At 36.6% G+C, this 16,795-nt stretch overlaps 1 protein-coding gene across 15 annotated transcripts in view; it reads right to left on the bottom strand.

The window, feature by feature from the left end:
- The window catches only part of PUM2 (pumilio RNA binding family member 2), a 108,304-nt gene that overhangs the window by 45,549 nt on the left and 45,960 nt on the right, over positions 1 to 16,795 (bottom strand). For 13 of the 15 annotated variants that reach the window (XM_073335923.2, XM_073335924.2, XM_073335925.2 and 10 more), the window contains 8 exons: positions 15,313 to 15,418; positions 14,769 to 14,956; positions 13,898 to 14,070; positions 11,131 to 11,401; positions 10,749 to 10,842; positions 5,813 to 5,938; positions 3,416 to 3,552; positions 436 to 574 (listed from right to left, as the gene is read on the bottom strand). In XM_073335923.2, the coding sequence (XP_073192024.1) occupies positions 436 to 574; positions 3,416 to 3,552; positions 5,813 to 5,938; positions 10,749 to 10,842; positions 11,131 to 11,401; positions 13,898 to 14,070; positions 14,769 to 14,956; positions 15,313 to 15,418 (1,234 nt within the window). Of the gene's footprint in view, positions 1 to 435; positions 575 to 3,415; positions 3,553 to 5,812; positions 5,939 to 10,748; positions 10,843 to 11,130; positions 11,402 to 13,897; positions 14,071 to 14,768; positions 14,957 to 15,312; positions 15,419 to 16,795 lie in introns of those variants that run through there. The other 2 variants (XM_073335922.2, XM_073335932.2) reach the window with 2 other exon arrangements.

Genomic DNA, 16,795 nt, shown 5'->3' with positions numbered 1-16,795 from the left:
CCTTTTCAGCGTTGTTAAGAGTTATGTGATACAAGTATAAAATTTATTCTACAATTCTTTTGGCATTAGTGGCAGTGACAATTCTGAGTTTTCAAGTGGATAGTAACAGAATTCCTTTGGAACTGCATATCTGTGGGGCATTATCCATTTATAAGATTTTTTAGATGTACTAAAAACTAAATACATCAACTGTAAAGACAAATATATTTAAAATGATATAACAGCTAAAAACAAGTTGAAAGAAAACCTCTAGTATTTGAAAAACTGTGTCAAGATTTTACCCAAACTAAACAAGCATAAAGTTGTACAGAGATGAACGCCAAATACCTATTACAAATATAACAGGATTTTAATATATAGTTAACTTTATTTCTAATAAAACCAATATTTTAACTCAAACTGATTTTTAATTTCCTTAATCCATCAATTATATACCTGGCATGCCTGTAGCAAGACCCTGACCAAAAGCCAAAGCTGGATTTGCGGCCGCAGCTGCTGCAAGTGACTCTGCCTGTTGCCCTTGCTGACCCTGATTGGGAGTAAGAGGGCGCTGACTTGCTCCAGCACGCAGAACCTACAAAAGACCAATATGATACTATTTTCTTAAAAACTGAGTACAAAATCAATTATACGCTATAAAAGGCCTAGGACAGCTGGTTTGTGTATTTAATGCTTTTTAGTTCTGAATTTAATATTCTGAATACCCCACCTTAAAGTGCATAAACATGTAAAAGTGTAACAGGTATAGACTACTTTGCTGAAAGTATTGTAGCACAAGAGACCTAGGTTCAAGGATTGCCTTGGGTCTTTTGCTAGCCAGCACAATAGAGATCGAGAATATTTTAGAAATGGCTGTGATTCTAGAAGAAAGTAAAATTGTAAAAAGTCCTCCTAAATCTATAAACACATCTGTGAATCCAGACAATTTATTAACTGAAAACCAATCCTTACCTGACAAGCACATAATATAGTAAAAATAAATAAAATAAAATAAAATCTTTACCCTCACATTCCACCAATTTAAAATTTTTATTCCTGGACATTCCATAACTTGAAGGAATTTATCTTATGCTTTGAAAATTTACCAATTGTAGTTTGTAAATACTTACCTAACCTATCCCCCACCAAAACTCAAAACACATCCTTTATCAATATCCAATCTTCTGGAGGTTGATAAGTGAACTTGATTTTGTTTCAGGTTTTTAACTCCTCTACCCAATTATGACAAATATGCTTTATATCTTGTCACCTATTTGACAAACAGTCCTTTTTCCACACACAAATTTGGAAAGAAAAATGCAGTTTAGCTAGTCTTACACCTATGTGTTCCTGCAAAAATATCTTGCATGCAAATTATTTATGGGAACAACTGATTTTAACCTAAACTTTTTAGTTAGGCAACCCACCAACTGCATTTTGACCTTTTTGGGGACCCACCATTTATTTATATATTCACACACACACACAAAACTACTGCGTGCTAGGAGCTGTCACACAGGGCTGGGGAGCACCATTTGAACTGGGGAGGCCCTCCTACCCTCCCAGGCCGTCAACCTCCTAATCTCCCTCCTCTCCACTCCACTCCCCCACCAGCCCAGGCCCCAAGCTCCCTGCACAACTAACCACCTCCCCACCCCAGCCCCTTTGCTCTAACTCTTGAAACCTGCCCCCTCCCTGCAGCACCAGCCAGCCCCTATCCCCAAGGCTGCTGACTGTCCATTTGCTGGCTCTGGCCACTTCCTTCATGCTGCTGCTGCCTGGGACCTGTTCCCTGTGCTGTTGCCCCAGATTAGCAGAAGAGAGAGTGTAGAGATAGAGCACTTATTGCAGACATGCCGTGTGTGTGTGTGCGCACGCGCTTAAGGTGTCTGAAAATCACTGGTGACCCACCTAGACCCTTCCTGGGACCCACTATTTGGGAAACAGGGTTAGATATTCATTCAATAGATGAGAAAAAATTCTGCAAGGAAGAGAGGCTGTTCAACTCTCAAGATAGTTCATCAGTGACAAGTAATGACTAGCAACTGCTTTAAATGGGAGGGAAGATCCAGTTATATAGGCTTCTAAGGTGAGGGTGCAATTTTGGAATTTGAGAGAATGGAAATTCAATAAAAAGACATTACTAGTAAATTATATATTGGCTAAGGATAGCATTGAATGTTTTGTTGTTTTGAGGAAAGGATAATAAAAAGTATCAGATACATAGCCTACATAAGATTTATTTTTGTCTTTAGGAAACATTTTTGTAATGGCTTCAAGCATTACATCACAATTGCCCTCACACAATGAATGGGATTTAAAAAAAAAACATCATAAAAACAAATCTTATAAAAATGAAGCAATCTTGAGTTAAAGATTAATGAAATTAAAGTAGTAAAAATAGCATTTCAATAAATAAAATGGTGAGATTAATTTCAGTGATATATTTTAGTTACTATAATTTCTTGATTTATCAAAACAAAAATAACCCATGGCAGGACACAATGTCAAAGCACATTATCTTCCTGTATAGAGCAACGCCAATGGAAAAACTAGGATTATTGTTTAAAATTAGAGAGAAAAACAACCCCCCCTCAACAATATACTATTTTCCAATAGGTGGAAAATTACTAGAGCTACTACAGCACAACTGCACCCTGCTGCAGCACTATAAGAAGAACTTCAAGAGGATGTGGCAGTCTTTATCCCGATTTCTTTTCTTGCTGTTGACTGTTAAAATCATTTTAAACTTTATATGAATGTTTGAGAGATTATTCATGCAGCACTAGTTACAAAGGGCTTGTCTACACTCGAAACACTACAGCAACACAGCTGCTATGTCACTGTAGTGCTTCAGCGCAGACACTACCCATGCTGACAGAAGGGTTTTTCCTGTCAGGGTAGTAACCTCCCTCCCTTACAGGCAATACCTTTGACCTAGCACTGTCTACACTGGGGTTAGGTTGGCTGAATTACACCACTCAGGGTGTGGATTTTTCACACCCCTTAGACACATAGCTGGGTTACCCTAACTTTTTAGTGTATATTAGGCCTGAGCATTAAAACCCACCTTCAATTAAGTTATAGCAACCCAGACGAAGGAAGCAATTTTTAATGTATTCTTTTTAATTAGGATTGCAACAGTAGCCAAATAAGGAAAAAAATAAAGATTAATTATGCAGCAGGTGAAACTTAAAAGATGCTGATATAATTGGTAATATGAATGAATTTAAGAAATGAGAACTAGTCAAATACTAACCAAAACTTTTGGTATACAGACTGTTGAAAAGCACAAGAGAAAAGTCTAAAGAGTGACATGCAATTTTTGTTTACAGTTCCAGTTGAATTTGTTTATAAACTGATATTTTGAAGTAGCAAACCTTATACAATTTTTTTTTTTTAAATACTGTTCCTCTGCATGAAGATTGTACTCTACCTGTTGCTGTCCTTGTGCTTGTGATGCTGCCTGTTGATTTGCTGTGGTGTTTGCAGCTGTAGCTTGCTGCTGAAATAAATTGGCTGGATATACTCCCCATGGTACTCCATAGTACTGAGGAGGGACCACTGCCGGACCTAACAAAACACATTATTTTCAATTTACTGTTGTTCATCAAAATTATTATTATTCATACTGCAATAGCACCTATAAACTCTGATCAGGATTTTCACTCTACTGTGCTAGTTGCTGAATGAACGTCACACAGAAGACGACATTATCCCTAGCACAAATTAATCTACTTTCAATTTTACAAAGAGAACTTGCATTGTAATTGTCAAGAGCTCTTAAATAAATGTTAGCAAAACCAGACATGTATCTATTTTAAAAGATCCACTTGATTCAATTAATGAGCTTCATTTTAACCCCCCTTTTCTGGTCTGAAACATTAACAGAAGAACACAAGAAAGGCTGATATACTTAGAACAAACAACAACTACCCGTGTATATGAAAAATATCAAGTCACTGTTTCTGTTCTTTGAATGCAGCCGTTTGGTTAGACAGTCAACCCTGACTAAGTTTTAAGCACATAACTGATAACTCCCATACCAATTCAAAGTTGTTCAACTGCTGTACCAGATGGTAGCTTACACCCAACTCTTGATGAGGGACAGCAGTAATTACTTTCTGGACACACTTTATATTCAAGTTACTTCTACAAATAGTTTACAAAAGGTTAAGAAATGATGAACAGATATTTTAATAAATGGTTAATCAATTGTTCCAGAATGAACTCTAGAACAGGTGAACTACCATCATGGCCATCTACAGCACCTTCTACTGACTTGCTCTTAATCATCTATAACCCATACGTCCTATGCTGATCTATAACATGCTTTTAACATCTATTAATTGGTTATAAACCATTTATAACTGAAACTTTACTACAAAGCATGACCCTACTCTGCAGGGATAGGATTGAGAAAAATTACTAGTTTTGGAGGTCAAATTTGGTTGTTTCCACTGTAAGGAATTTTTCACAAGCTTTATCAAAGTTGCTGAGGGTTGGACGAATCACTTTGCAAATTGAAGCTACTACCACCAAAAAAAAAGTGTCCGTGTTCCTGGTCTATTGGCGTTGAACAGATCAAAAGGAAACATTCCAGTTTATGAACTTCAGTCCCCAATTAGTTTATTAAGTAGGAGTTCCATTTTAAATGTAAATGATCACCCTATAATCCAAACAGATACATGCATGTGGTCAAACAACTTCTGGGAGTGGGACACATAAGAGGGTTCACACTGTAACAATAAACACCCTTCTGGTAGACCCTTGTAAAGTTAGAAACACTTGCATAACATTCAGTAGTCAAAGCTTACATGTAAAAGTATGCTCAAAGTCAGTTTTATCCCACATTAACAAATCACTTCACATTCCACAGGATAAACCCAGCCTATCCTGCCTAAACCAAAGAGCTTCCCATAGCAACTTTCTTGGCCTTTTTTCTTCAACACTCCTGATTCTACACTTCCTCATTCTTTATCCCTTTTCTTGTTTGCAAATACAACCCTGCGATTTTCCTTTGACACTCACACATGATAGATCACATCCTTCAAACTGGGCTGAGATACTGTCTTCGTTTTTGAAGCCCAACATTTCCAGTCTACTTGTGATATAAAAAAACCTAGCAGTGAAAGGCTCTTAACCATCATTTCTAATCACCTTGCTCATCAAATGCCACAGTTCTCATGAATTGTGTGCATATTTTAATATTCCTTTCCACCTTCATTACTGGGAGACAACAAACTTAAAATCTAAACCTCTTTCCAAAATGTCAGAAGCAGTTCCAAATACTCCATTTGCCTTAAGCACTCTGCAATATTTGTGGTTTTACATCAGACCTTCCTATTTAAAGGTATTTTTTCCACATCCTGTTGCTGTGTGAAAGACTCATGCAAACAGGGAATACACTGTCTACTGGATAGAGTACTAGACAGAGATTCAAAAGGCATGATTTTCTAATCTCAGTTCTATCAATGACCTGTTGAGTCACCTTGGAAATACACTTAACAGCTCATGGATCTCAGTTTTTCCATTTTAAAAAAAGGAACAACAATACTTAATCTTTTTCTATAATTTTCAGATACAATATTAATAAAAAATATTCTAGACAGAGCAATCTTTGATATTATTTGCAACAATTAAGAGTACAAAATACTCAGAAAGAAAATGCAGTTTATTAAGTGGATTGTGCCCTCTTAATTATTCATAGAAAAAAATCTTCAAAACTACAAATATTGATTTATTTTCTCAATAAAAAAATTTATAAATGCATTTTACTATTTTCAAATTCTAATCAGTAAGTTATAATAAAATTGAGAAAAATTGTTGTTACCTGCTAGTGTTGCTGCTGCAGCTAACCCTGCTGCAGTGTACGGGTCAGTACCTGGAGGAGCGGCACTGATAATGTACGGGTTTGGCACAAAAGCAGCTGGAGCCAAGCCTGCTGAGAATACCCCTGCTATAGTAACAAACAAAGATTTAATTTTAGCAAATGGATCCAACAGACATTATTGCACATTTAAGCAGTGTGATCACAAGTTATACCTGTATTAAAACAAGTACTGCATGTACTCTTCTTGATGTTTTGAAGTGAAGACAAAGTAGCAGAGAAATCATTACTTTCATTTTTTCTAACCACAAAATCTCTGCCCTAACCCCATTCAGTTATGCCACATGAGGGCAAACAAATAAATAGAGAAATTTTATAAGTGCTTATATGCAAATACAAGAGCTGTAGCTCACGAAAGCTTATGCTCAAATAAACTGGTTAGTCTCTAAGGTGCCACAAGTACTCTTTTTCTTTTTGCGAATACAGACTAACACGGCTGTTACTCTGAAACCTAAAAATTAAGATGAACTAAGATGAACTTGAGTGCCTGCTATTAAATGAGGCTATTGATATAATAAGCATCAGAGAAACTTGGTGGAACAATGATAATTAAGGTTTTAGTCACTAGTATATTTAATAAAAGTCATGGTCAGGTCATGGGGAGTAAACAAAAATTCACGGCCCGTGACCTGTCCATGACTTGTACTATATACCCCTGACTAAATGTTGGGTGGGGAGGGAGCACAGGGGTGCCACAGGTGCTCAAGGGGGGTGGAGGAGTGTTGAAATGCAGAGATTTTTTAAAAACACTATTGAAGCTCAACCTAAATGTATACCCCAAATAAAAACACAAAAAACAGTAAGAGGACCACCCCCCCCCGACCCCAAAAAAGCTACCACTGCTAAACAACACAGTAAAAGAAGTGGTTGAAGACAAAAAGACATCCCTTTAAAAACTGTCAAATCTTACTGAGGAAAATAGAAAGGAGGATAAACTCTAGCAAGTCAAAAGTATAATTAGGCAGGCCGAAAAAGATTTTGAAGAGCAACTAGCAAGACACAAAAACTTACAGCAAAATTTTTTTTTGTAAGTACATCAGAGGCTGGAAGCCTGCCAAACAATTAGTGGGGCCACTGATGATGGAGATGCTAAAGGAGCACTCAAAGAAGACCAGACCATTGCAGAAAAGCTAAATGAATTCTTTGCATCGGTCTTCACTGCTGAGGATGAGAGGGAGATTCCCACATGTGAGCTATTCTTTTTAGGTGATAAATCTGAGGAAATGTCCCCGATTGAGGTATACAATATACATGTGCCTGTGTCAGTCCCAGAACTTTAGAGACACAAAGGTGGGTGAGGTAGTATCTTTTATTGGGCCAACCTCTGCTGGTGAGAAAAGCTTTTGAGCGACACAGAGCTCTTCTTCTGGTCTGCTTTCAAAAGACAAGGCTGGGAGCTTAAATTTATTACTCTGCTAGACATGATTTTTGATCAACGAATTTAAGCTCCCCGGCTTTTCTTTTGAAAGCAGACCTGAAAAAGCGCACTGTGTGGCTAGAAAGCTTGTCTCTCTCACCAACAGAACTTGGCCCAATAAGAGATTTTACCTCACTCACCTTATCTCCCAGACTGAGGTGTTAACAAAAGAGATTTTGGAACAAACTGATTAATTTCTCAGTAATAAGTCACCGGGACCAGATGATAGTCACCCAACAGTTCCGAAGGAACTCGGACATGAAATTGCAGAACTACTAACTGTGGTATGTAACCTATCATTTAAAATAACCTCTGCATCAGATGACTGGAGGATAGCTAATGTGATGCTGATTTTTTAAAATGACTCCAGAGGCAATCCTGGCAATTACAGGATGGTAAGCCTAACTTTAGTACCAGGCAAATTGGCTGAAACTATAGTAAAGAACAGAATTATCAGACACACAGATGAACACATTTTGTTGAGGAAGGCTTTTTGTAAAGGGAAATCATGCCTCACCAATCTATTAGAATTCTCTCAAGGGGTCAACGTACATATGGAGAATGTTGACTCAGTGGATATAATGTACTTTCACTTTCAGAAAGCTTTTGGCCATGTCCCTCACTAAAGGCTCTTAAACACAGAAAGCAGTCATGGGATAAGGTCCTCTCATGGATCAGTAACTGGTTAAAAGATAGGAAACAAAGTGTAGGGATAAATGGTTAGTTTTCACAGTGGAGAGAGGTAAATAGCGGGGACCCCAAGGATCCATATTAGGACCAGTACTGTTCAACATATTCATAAATGATCTTGAAAAAGGGGTGAAAAGTGAGATGGCAAAGTGTGCAGACAATTCAATATTACTCAAGATAGTTAAGTCCAAAGCTGACTGCAGAAAGTTGCAAAGATCTCACAAAAGTGGGTGAGTGGGCAAGAAAATAGCACATGAAATTCAATGTAGATAAATGCACAGTAATGCACATTGGAAGACATAATCCCAGCTATACATACAAAATGATGGGCTCTACATTAGCTGCTACCACTCAAGAAAGAGATCTTGGAGTCACGACGTACAGTTCTCTGAAACCATTCGCTCATTTTGCAACGGTAGTCAAAAAACTAACAGAATATTAGGAATCATTAGGAAAAAGGATAGATAATAAGACAGCGGCATTAAGGTATTTTCTATATAAATCTATTGTATGCCCACACCTTGAATACACCACACAGTTCTGGTTGTCCAATCTCAAAAAATATATTCGGATTTAGGGCTGCCAATTAATTACCGTTAACTCACATGATTAACTAAAAAAATTAATTGTGATTAAAAAAATTAATCACACTTATAACAGTAGAATACCAACTGAAATTTATTTAATACTTTTGGATGTTTTCCTACATTTTCAATATTGATTTAAAATTACAACACAGACTACAAAGTACACAGTGCTCACTTTATATTATTTTTGATTACAAATATATGTACTGTAAAAATGATAAACAAAAGAAATAGTATTTTTCAATTCACCTCATACAAGTACTGAAGTGCAATCGAGAAAGTGTAACTTACAAATGCAGATTTTTTTTTTTTTGGTTACATAACTGCAGTCAAAAACAAAACAGTGTAAAACTTTAGAGCCTACAAGTCCACTCAGTCTTACTTCTTATTCTGCCAACTGCTAAGACAAACAAGTTTGTCGACACTGACAGGAGATACTGCTGCCTGCTTCTTATTTACAGTGTCACCTGAAAGTGAGAACAGGCGTTTGCATGGCACTGTTGTAGCCAGCATTGCAAGGTATTTAAATGCCAGATTTGCTAAACATTCATATGCCCCTTCACACTTCCGCCACCATTCCAGAGGACGTACTTCCATGCGGATGATGCTTGTTAAAAAAATGTGTCAATTAAATTTGCGACTGTACTCCTTGGGGGGAGAATTGTATGTCTCCTGCTCTGTTTTACCCGCATTCTGCATATATTTCATGTTATAGCAGTCTCGGATGATGACCCAGCACGTTTATCTTAAGAACACTTTCATAGCAGATTTGACAAAACGCAAAGAAGGTACCAATGTGAAATTTCTAAAAATAACTACAGCGCTCAACCCAAGGTTTAAGAATCTGAAGTGCTGTCCAAGATCTGAGAGGACCAAGGTGTGAAGCATGCTTTTAGAAGTCTTAAAAGAGCAACACTCGGATGTGGAAACTTCAGAACCCAAACCACCAAAAGAGAAAATCAGCTTTCTGCTGGTGGCATCTGACTCAGATGATGAAAATGAACATGCAAGGTGGTGAAGGAGGATGAAAGTGAGGGGAGTACAGGAGTTGGAATCCACTACCCCTTCACCAAAGTATCTCAGCTTGAGGGGCTCCCATGTTGGGCTGTCTCAGCTCACTGAAGCAGTAACCCCTGAGGAGCCCTTTTGTGTCTTGACGCCTCCACAAAGACAACTCGGCTTTTCTGTAGTTGTTGCTGCTACCTTAACTCCTGAGAGCACTCAGGCAGTAGCATCAAGGGAGAAGAATGTCTTCTTGCTAAGATATCAATGCACCAAGGGCTCTCTAAGGCACTGCTGTTTCATTGAATCAGGGGATGTTTAGCACAGAGCTCCTCACAAAACAGGACTCAGTGAATAACTTCTGCTAAGCTGTAAAAATTTAAAAAACAAACCTATCTTTTCCTTCAGACTTTACTGAAGTGTTTAAAGTTTGGTCTTTGCAGCAACTCAGATAAGAGTCCAAAAAACCTCAGGATTCATAAGAAATGTGTAGACTAAATTCAAACACTGAAGTCTTACAAGGATTTTAGCCCTACTTTAAATACAAAATTCAACACTACTTTAACTAGACAATTGCCAGGGCACCTCTAGGATAAGCAGCTATTTATGAAGGAATGAAGTTAATCAACACAATAAAAGCTATTTTGCACTCTATAGTGCCTTTTACTGGAGGATCTCAATGGGCTATTACAAATATTAATTTAACCTCAACACCTCTGGGAGGTACATTAAGTATTATCCCATTTTACAAATGAATGAGTTGCTTCACTTACACTTACTTTGTGGCATTAAAATAAGCGTACTTCCCATTTTTAGTCATCCATATTTTCAATATACAGTTCTACATAAGCAAAACTAATTTTCAGTCATTTGAACACAAGTGTAGTGGCAAATATTTAGGTGGAGGAAACAAAACAGAAAACGCAATTTTAGAAACTGTTATATAGAGTAGGAACAATCTGACACAGCAGCTCTTCAAAATGATCACTAATATTTCTCTTTCCAGTGCATATATGCATACTATTACTAATACTACTATTTATTAACTAGTTAGAACACCATAAATCAGCAAACTTGAATTAGATTTGATGTTTAGTAAACTGAAAGTAGTGTAGCAAAACAATACATTTGTCAGCTTTTTGTCGCTGACATCTAAAGTATTTATACATTATAAAAATCTCACCTATGTGTGGCTGCTGAGCTGCAGCCAATGCGTACTGTTGCTGCTGGGCTGCTGTTAACTGCTGGACAGTTAGCGCATTAGTTCTCTGGAAAAGCTATGAAATAGCAAACATTTAAGTTTTCAATTTAAAGATGCGAGTTATGCTTAAAGTTTAGAATTTACTTTAAATTCTATGTACACAATGCACAATGTATATTACATGGAAATGTAAGTACATTTATTTGTTTCCATCCTACTCTCTCTCAAGTATAGGAGTTTAATAAGGTGAAATACATCAAAATTTTATGCTTAAATAGTTAATTAGAAAGAACAAATTGCAACATCTTCAAATCACAGAATATTTTAAACACATTCCCATCAGTTCTGTAAGAACAGCACTAACCTGCTGCTGAGAACTGTAGTCAAAAAGTCCTACAGTAGCTCCTGAGGAGTCCATTTGTACCTGATTGCCAGGATAGTCAAACTGTAACGAATCAAGACCAACTTGTTCCATGGCATCCAGATTCTGAGTTTCTGAGTTTGAAAAGTCTTCTACCAGAGGTTTGTGGGCGGTAGGATTGGGAAGTGGACCTAATCCTTCTGTGGAGTTAGGGTTAGGACCCAGGCGCTCAGCTACTTCCGTTGGGGAGGCTTGTCGGCTTCCAGGAGTACGACTGCACAGAAGAAATTAAAAGAGAGCCTCTTACAGCCTTGACAAATAAATCAATACTGGACAAAGCATATTACAATCTGTTGAAGGAGAATCTTTAAACATGAAAAAGTTTACAAATATAACTGAGAGAAAGAAGATTCACCATAAGCAGTTTAACAGGCATAGAATGGTGAGCTAGGAAAAAGCACACCTTTAAGCTTTACCAGTTTACTTCCATTATAAACCCCACTGAAAAATACTTCCAGACTCTTATGAATGAAATGAAATGAATTGCCAATCACCTGTAAGGGCTTAGCTAGATGGCAAGTCAGTGCCTGGCAAGCTGGGGTGTAAATCTATAGCACTTTGGCATGTAGTGTACAACCTGGCCATATGGACCATGTTACTATACAGTAAAAGCACCCTAGTGTGCTGTTAAAGGTTGGTAGGTATCACACTCCACTTCCCAAATGGGAAGTGTTACGTCAGTCCTACTTCTCTCATCTCTGCAGCACTCAAAGGTTTAAATCTCTCTCACTGAAATGAAGGCATGGGTGCCTCCAGCAAATCTGCAGACATAACTCTGAACTGTCCAGTATCAAAAATCAGAAGTCAGTCTTTTGTTGCGGGAAAGAAAACACCATAAAACCTGTCACTTTTAACAAACTGATTCAATCCAGAGCACATACAGCCACTCTAGTGCTTTGATGGTGACAAAGAGGAACACTATGGCAGGGAACTTTTGTCACCTAGTAACCCACCCTGGCTCCAAACCTAAATTATGCATTAAAAACCATTTAGCACTGCTTCTTCTTTGCCTGTGACACAAGCTAGGAACCAAAGAAACTAAAGTTTCATGCATTAGTTATTTCAATATCCATTTCACTTATAAATAAGAATTATATAGGAAGAAAACCCATACTACAAGTTAATTCAAAATACTGTTTTAATATAAATGTCAAGAGATACAGGAAGAATAGGACAAATATTTAAAAAAAAATATATTTAGTTAGGATAGGTTTGCTCCTTATAGTGGTGCTGTTGTGTTGCTATAGTTAAAGTTGTGTCAATAGTTCAATTATAAACTTCTATTTGCAGGGATTCGTAACTCTGCTTCTAATTGCCCACTTAATTAGATAGCCTTCTCTATTATTTCTTGAGAGGTTTACTGGGTTTGGATGCTTTTCTGCACTTATGCAAAAAAAAAAAAGTCATTTCTAAAAAAAATAATTTGGAAAGCATTTATTTTTTTAATATTGTCATTGCTTTTGATATTTAAATAAAAATAACAGAACAGATTAAAATTAATCTACTCTGCATATGCAGTAGACAATTTAGTAAAATGAATGAAATATGTTTTATTTTTGATATGGTAGCATGCATTCCAAAGGAGTGACTGTAGCTTTTCAGATACACAATATGTTGAGGATTTCACTTTTGGCATAATTAACATGTTTGTTAGTTATTTTCTTTGTTTTTAATATGGGCAATCATGTATTTATCCAAAAGACTAGAAATGGGTCAAATATGCATTTCCTTACCTTCCTAAATTTAAAAAATAAAAGTAAAAATCAAACAAACATTTAAATATATAGGTTCAATTTTAGACCAAGAAAAGAAAGAATATTAAGAGTTAAAGATGATAATCTTTAACTCAAGTTTTGTACCTCCCATTCTCCCATCCATATTAGGATGGGCTTATAAGCAGCAGTCTGAACAGCAGTTTTCTGGTTTGTCAATGATCATGTCAATTATCAAGGATACATTAGATAGGTATTTAGATACCAAGGTGATTAATCTGGTATTTGTAAGGTACCAAATGTTTAATTAAAGATTAGATAAAATAGGGTGGCTGCTTGTGACAGCTGATTGGGCTGTTATGAGTGGGATCAAGGTTCAAATTCCAAGTTTGGACCTTCTCCTTTTAAAACAAAAAAACCTGAATAAATGTCACTCTCGTCAGCATTCAGAATGGTACTGACTGGCTGAGAAGGGAGCTGAATCATATCATGCTGGTCAAATAGAGGATGAATTGTGTGGGGAAACGGAATTGGGGTTCCAACAGGTTATGCAGTGGGAGGATGCACTGCTTCATAGCAAAATTAGAGGTTACATTAAAATTGTGCAGGACTAACTCCTTAACACATGAGCCAGATGTGAAAGTTATGAAGTTTAGGAAGAAAAAAAGTCACAGGAAGTAATTTAGTTCATGATTTATTAATAGAATAAAATCTTAAAGCCCCCTTTAACATGTGTTACACACTGCCTTTTGCAGGTAGTAATTTCTTTAGAAGAACTAGTAGGTTTATTTAGTTAAGATGAACTTTTCTCTCTCATGAAAAATGACACATGGGCTAATGAAATTGTAAGTAACATGTGGCACAGCAGGAGGGGGAGGATGAGAGATAAAAGAATCAATCTACAGCTGAATAAATGTTTGAATTTGACACACAAACAAGAACTCCAAGTATCCCTAAAGAGATATGCTTGTCTTCTTGAGAAACAGTTAAAAGCTTACTTAAAATCTTTGCAATCGGCATCCATTCCATTTGGCAAACCTCTGACATTTATTTTAGTAACATCCTCATCATCTCCTTGTTTAAGATCTCTGTTTTTGTCCTCCTCAAATGGAGAAGCCTTTCCTTTCTGATCTCCTTTCTCAGGTCCATCTGTTTCAGCATCTCTAGTGCCCTGAGGAAAAAGAATCTGTTTGATTCTGAATATTTAACAGAACACAAAAGGAGCACCGTAAGATGACCTAATTCTACACTATAGTGCATGTAAAAAATACAAACATTTTGTTCTAAATGAAATTGCATTTGGTATGTAACTTGTTTATGAAGTTTCAACCACATGCAATTACTAATTGCTAAAACATAAAAGGGCGTTGTCAGAATTTATAATGGAAAAGTTAACTCAACCTTAACTATAGCGGTGCTGGTAAAGCAGTAACACCACAAATTAGATCACAATATACTATTAAAAAAAATTAAAGAAGTGTTTTTAAGAACACAAATAATATGAAGCTCTAGCCCAAAGGCCATTTTGTATTTTGCTTTAAATATAGTTATTAAGAGCTTTTACAGCTCACCAGTGATTTGCATAGTACCTATTTTTCTGCCTGGATTTGAAGGTGATTGGTAAATAAATGCAATAATTTTCCTGAGAAACTTATTCAAGGCCAAGAACTCCCCAAATGTTTCTCCCTAACCCCTTCATGTTAGGATTTTCCAACTAAGGAAAAGTGGTGGGTAAGAACTACACATTTCTCAGCTGAAGGGAATGATAGAAGAGAAATGGAAAAATGTAATAGAAAAACATAACCATGTACAAGAATTCATAGCACTGCTGTAAGTAACTATGCAAGCTTAAAGCATTAGATTACTTACAAAAGCTCCTTTCCTAAACCGGGAATCCAATTTATCTGCTGGAGAGGAACTTAACACATATTCTACCATGCTCACTCCAAGGCCACCACTTTCTGATCGAGGAGACAATACAGCATTTACTTCACTGTTTCCATGAAAACCCTGTCCAGGCTTTCTCTGTACCATAATAGGCTGAGACATAGAATGGTCTGTTTAAAAAAAAATAAATAAAAAATTACTAATCTGTACTTTACAGTATAACTTGCAAAGTTGTTAGCATTTCATAATGGGGAACATATTAAGCAAGACCAGAATATGGCAATTAAATACAAAGCCAGTTTTATTTTTAACAGTTATAACTGAATATATTTATTTTTAAAAAAAATCTTGTATCCCAGTTTTGAGTTTTACTAGCATACCATTGTCATTTGTTCAGTATAGATTTCTCAGAATTAACATGAGGGAAATCAATTTAAAATGTAAGGCATATCTAGGGTTTTATAAAACTATTACTTTCAGATAAATTAACAGGAATCATCTTTAAATACATATTACAATCACTTACGAGGAGTTCCCCATGCAGTCTCTCTCCACTCATCACCAAGGAATATCCCTTTTTGTCCATCTTTTGCTGAATCATCAGGTTCCCAAAACTTTTTGGCAGGTAACAGCTATTTAAGAGGGGAAGTTACTTCATTTAAAATAGCCAAAAATTAACCAATAGTTCTTATAAATAGCCAAAAATATTAACAGCACAACTAAGGGGGATATACTCCATCAATGAAACAAAAAAAATCTAGATATTTAGAGATTCTATAGATGTTAACTGTACAGAAGAAAACAAATTACATTTGAACAGTTAAAGAGTGAAAAATAGTGTCTAATTAATTTCTCATGAAAGGAGCCCAACTGACAACCTAAGACGCAGGTACTAGTTACACAGAACACACAGAGAATGAACAGTAACTATGCAAGCTTTCCCCTGCTAATGCCCTGATGTTCTTCAACCATCACCTAGTAGGTTGCATCTCTAACTGTGAGAGGCCACTCCATTTTCCATCATGATTCAAAATCTTGGCCTTTCAGCCTAAACAACTAACAAGAATACAAAATCCAGAGGTAGTTTTCATGACGTGGTTGTGTCAACTTGGAAATGGACCAAGTCCACAAACTTCAGATAGTAACTACCCGCATGATGGCAGTTCAGCTACCTCTAGCTTACTACAAACCCTGCCATGTTTGATCCAGTGACCTACAGATTAAAGGTTCCAAATCTCAGTCATTCCCCTCAGCAATAGGGTTTCCTCAAGTAACTACTTCTAAGGTAGAAAAACTGAAGCCATTTCAGATTTAGAATCTCATATTCTGTTCTGTCTTGGAACAAAACCAGTTTTAGTGTGATTACAGAAAGCAGGCACTGCGTTTAACTTCATCAAAAACATTCCTAAGTCACCAATCTTTTTATATCTAGTTTTATAACCATAAACATCAGTGGCAATATAACTAGGTTTACCAACTCTGCCACTGTGGTGTACATCTAAATCCTCGCAAACACATTAATACAGTTTTCATTGGATTGTAATTTTTGTGCACACTGAAAAACTGTAACCCAGCATTTATTTTAAAAAAATCAATTTGTTAGTGGAAAGTAAGAAAACTTTTGAAAGGAGATTAGCAACCTAATTCTGCAGAATTTAACCATCCATTTAAAACACGTTTCTAGGCCTTCTGGAAGTGGAAAAAAATATGACAAATATAATCTGATGCAACACTATTTCACCTAGTCTGCAGATAGTACCTAGAGGAGATCACAGTATTGCCACCTTTAGTTCTGCGCTGCCTTCAGAACTGGGGGCTGGACAGCAGCAGCTGCTGACCAGACGTCTAGCTCTGAAAGCAGCAGCACAGAAGTAAGGGTGGCAACACCATGACCCCCTGCTACACTAGCCTTTTGACCCCTTTTTGCGGGTTTGAGAAACACTGTACTTTTGTATACTTTTATCCTGTAGTATAGGGTATTTTTATAGTATAGGGTAAAAGTACAGAAA

This window comes from Lepidochelys kempii, chromosome 3 (assembly GCF_965140285.1).
Source record: "Lepidochelys kempii isolate rLepKem1 chromosome 3, rLepKem1.hap1, whole genome shotgun sequence".
NCBI lineage: Eukaryota > Metazoa > Chordata > Testudines > Cheloniidae > Lepidochelys > Lepidochelys kempii.
This window is presented reverse-complemented; position numbering and strand designations above follow the sequence as displayed.